The sequence below is a fragment of the Papaver somniferum genome, chromosome 5 (assembly GCF_003573695.1).
Source record: "Papaver somniferum cultivar HN1 chromosome 5, ASM357369v1, whole genome shotgun sequence".
In the NCBI taxonomy this organism is placed as follows: domain Eukaryota; kingdom Viridiplantae; phylum Streptophyta; class Magnoliopsida; order Ranunculales; family Papaveraceae; genus Papaver; species Papaver somniferum.
This window is the reverse complement of record NC_039362.1, coordinates 85,262,087-85,266,360: the sequence shown is the minus strand read 5'-3', so window position 1 is coordinate 85,266,360 and position 4,274 is coordinate 85,262,087. Positions and strand designations below refer to the sequence as shown.

The 4,274-nt window shown below is 37.9% G+C and overlaps 1 protein-coding gene across 1 annotated transcript; it reads left to right on the top strand.

Moving 5' to 3' along the window:
• Nucleotides 1-1,154: 1,154 nt before the first annotated feature.
• LOC113279248 lies at nucleotides 1,155-2,982 on the top strand. Its single transcript, XM_026527950.1, has 3 exons — nucleotides 1,155-2,689; nucleotides 2,795-2,918; nucleotides 2,959-2,982. The coding sequence occupies exons 1-3, from the start codon at nucleotides 1,155-1,157 to the stop codon at nucleotides 2,980-2,982; spliced, it is 1,683 nt and encodes a 560-aa protein (XP_026383735.1).
• The last annotated feature ends 1,292 nt before the right edge of the window (nucleotides 2,983-4,274 follow it).

Genomic DNA, 4,274 nt, shown 5'->3' with positions numbered 1-4,274 from the left:
ACGACCAGGAGTCTATGAGTTAACAATCGGAAAAATATTGTACGGCCGAGAGTTCACGAGTTCTCGGCCATATAAGTAGTCTACATCTAGGAATTTACGTGCTTTGATTTTCTAAATTTACCTATTAATTTTTGTTAATCTAATTCAATCCATAATGCTAAATTAACTAAACTCTAAGGAACTAAGAGGGCAATTTAATCCTTACAAAAAAATTATGGACAAAGGGCTCTTTTATCTACTACTTGATGATCTTATTTTGTCATCTTGTCGACCTTAAAATTTCACCTCTGCAACCCCAATGGTAAATTTTTTTGCCATAGGCCCCAAAAGTTTCAGCACTGGGCCTGCTCATGGCATATACAGCCCACCTTTAAATACGGTGTATGGAGTTAGATTACTTCCGCACTGTGAAGCACGGACACATCAGATTCGTTTCCGTGTCCGTGTCGGACGCACTATGGACACATGACGCGGCCACGACGCCCACACGACGCGTGTCGGACGCATCAAAATCCGTGTCCTCACTTGACGCACGTTGGACGCACATTGGACACACATCGGACACACTCGGACGCACGTCGGACGCATATGTTACCCTCTATCTTAAATTCCAAAAAAAAAATTTTTTTTATCAAAACTCATCTCTCTCTCTCGTCTATCTTCTACTCTCAGAACTCAGAAGAATACCCCTTCCCACAGTCTCCCTCACCTTTACTCTTCTCTTCTCAGATCTAAGTTGATCATCCGAAAATCAACTTATTTAGTTTTTTACAATCATTTTCTAGTTGTTATGGCTTTATCTCGTAGTTGTTTACATTGAATTTGAAGGTATGTTCTCTTTCTTTTACTCTCCCTTCTTCCTTCTGATTTGCATGATTTTGTTGAGTTATTGATTTTTTGTTCTATTTTCAATCTATTGTGAATTTGGGTTGTTGCTGTATTTGGTGAATTTGGGTTTTGTTTTGATTTTAGTGGTGGGGATCATGTGTATTGTCTACTGTGTAGGTTTTAGGGTTTTTTTTGGGGTCTTTGGGGGCATTTTTGGTCGTTCATTGAATTTGAGCTTTATATATAATACTTATAATTTATCTTTTAATTTTCTGCTTGTATTTTGATGGCTATCATCTCTTTAATTTTGATGCAGATAGCCAGATATGAACGAAGAGGTTTTAAGCACTACTCCGCTATGGAGATATGTGACTAAGAAGGATAAAGTTAAAGGTGGTGGTAATTGGAATTTTGTATGTAACCACTGTCAAGTTCCATATTCGGGTTCATATTCAAGAGTGAAAGCACATTTGTTAAAGATTCCAGGCTCTGGAATTAGAATATGTCCAAAGGTCAGAGAACATAAACTTCAGGAAATGAAACAATTGAGTGATGAAGCTGAGGCCAGAGCAAAAGCATCTAAGTTTAAAAGTGTGCCTCTGCCAACATGTGGATCAGGTAGTGGTTCTTCTTTTGCGTCAAATTCTTCATCACTTGTTGAAGATCCTAGGAAGAAGAAAAGAGGGGTTGAGAGCCCAATAGAGAAATTGTATAATGCTGCCAGACGTGAAGAAATGGATAGCATAATTGCACGGTTGTTTTATGCAGCTGGCTTGCCGTTCCATCTTGCTAGGTGTCCATATTATAAAGTTGCATTTAATTTGGCTACATCAGATAGTAAAAGCATTCAAGGTTATATTCCGCCGGGTTATAATAAACTAAGAACAACTCTTTTACGGAAGGAAAGAGAACATGTTGAGAAAGAGCTAGAACCAATTAAGAGCACTTGGAAAGAAAAAGGTGTGAGTATTGTGACTGATGGATGGACCGACGAACAACGAAGACCCCTCATGAACTTTATGGCTGTTTCAGAGGCTGGTGCAATGTTTATTAAAGCAGTCAACACTCAAGGGTCAGTGAAGGACAAAGAGTACATTTCTAAGTTGATCATTGAGACAATTACGGAAGTTGGGCATCAGAATGTTGTGCAAGTAATCACGGACAATGCACCAGTTTGTAAGAGTGCAGGGCTACTTGTAGAAGGTCAGTTTAAACACATTTTTTGGACTCCATGTGTAGTCCACACACTAAACCTTGCTTTAAAGAATATATGTCATCCGAGAGATATTCGAACTAATGTTTTAGTATATGAAGGGTGTGCTTGGATTAGTGAAATTATTGCTGAGGTGGTACTGATCAGAAACTTCATCACTAAACATTCCATGAGATTAGCCATGTTTAATGAACATGTGGAGTTAAAATTATTCACACTTGCAGAGACACGTTTTGCCTCTAGTATTATAATGCTTCAAAGATTTAAAGATGTGAAGCAAGGACTCCGTAACTTGGTAATTTGCAATCAATGGTCATCATATAAAGATGATGATCCTAATCAAGCATTGTTTATAAAAGAGAAGTTGTTGGATGATGATTGGTGGAACACTTTGCAGTATGTTATTGATTTTACAAAACCTATCATAGAAATGCTTAGATTATGCGACACAGACGAGCCTTGTCTTCACTTGGTTTATGAAAGGTGGGATCGAATGATAGATGAGGTAAAGAGCATTATACATCGCCACGAGGGCTTACAAGAATATGATATTTCACCATTTCATATGGTGGTGGACGGGATTTTAACAGATCGTTGGAGTAAAAGTAGCACACCGCTTCACTCTTTGGCACATTCATTGAACCCAAGGTATGTATGACAGTGTAAAATATGCAATCGCTTATTTATATTTTCTGGTCAGTTGAGTTAAATGTTAAAAAAATTTATACTAAAATCATAATTGAAACAACATAGGTATTATAGTCGTCAGTGGCTTGATGAACGTCCAGGGCGTGTTCCACCACATAGAGATCTTTTGATTGCAGGTCAAAGATTGAAGTGTTTCGAGAGGTATTACGATGCGGATGAGTTAAGAGAAGTTAAGATTGAGTATGCTAAGTTTTCATCTTGCCGTGAAGAATTTGCAAATGCAAATACCATAAATGATAGATGGAGTATGAATCCTTATGTGTGGTGGGTTACTTATGGGGTGTATGCTCCTTTACTTCAGCAAAAAGCACTCATGTTGCTTGGCCAACCTTGTTCATCTTCTTGTAGTGAGAGAAACTGGAGTACGTATAGTTTCATAAATTCTGTGAAGAGAAATAAAATTACTCCACAAAGAGGTGAAGATTTGGTATTTGTTCATACTAATCTTCGTCTCTTATCAAGACGAAGCCCAGAATACTTGCTAGGGGATACAAGAATGTGGGACATTGGAGGTGATTCTTTTGATACTATGGAGGGTACTGTTGGTGTACTTGAAGTTGCTGATCTTTCTCTTAATGAGCCAGAGATGGAACGCATGATATTGGATGATAATGAAGCTAATGTGGAGGAGCTATACCCCCTGGTTTGACTGTTGACGTTATTTTTTGGTGACCAGGTAACTGTCCATCTCCTTGATCTGTTTTATTCTAAAATTTTAGTTACTATCATGCCAATTCTTTGTTTTATGATGTGAATTCCCCCTGAAATTTGTGTTTAAACTGACCTTCTACAAGTAGCCCTGCACTCTTACAAACTCTGGCAACTTTCATTTATGCCAATTCTTTGTTTTAAATTTCTACAGCTGGATCCTGGATGTAGCGGCATTCACATCATACTTGGAGGATCCTTGTTTTTTGGGCTAGTATTTGGTTCATGAAGTTGCGCTGTTGCGGGAAGGACTTCACTCCCCTTTGCGAAGCCTTCTAATTTTTTGTTGATATGTATATATATAGACTAGTAAATGTCGCGGAAAGGACTTTACTCCCTTTTGCAAAGCCTTCTAATTTTTTGTTGATATGTATATAATATAGACTAGTAAATGTCTATATAACCTTTTGTTGATAATGGATATCTATGTTCTCCTGGAAGGCTGGAACATTTAGACAGGTAAATGCTTAATCTTTTATGTTAGGAATGGGGACAAACATATATAATTTAATGAAAATATTTATATATATACGTGTCCGTGTCCTAGTATTTTGAGAAATTGCCGGTCCTCGTGTCCGTGTCGTGTCGTGTCCGTGTCCGTGTCGTGTGTCGGTGCTTCCCAGCTTCCGCAGAAATACAACCGTAATCAGTGAAGCAACATCTCTGTACCGTAGGGTTCTATCTGAATTTTATAATATCAGTATATCAGTTTATAAAATCAGTATACCAATATTTAAAGAAGATTGAGACCTTATATGGTGCCATATCACATCAAGCCGGCTAATCACTACCTAAATAAACACCAAGCAACTTACTT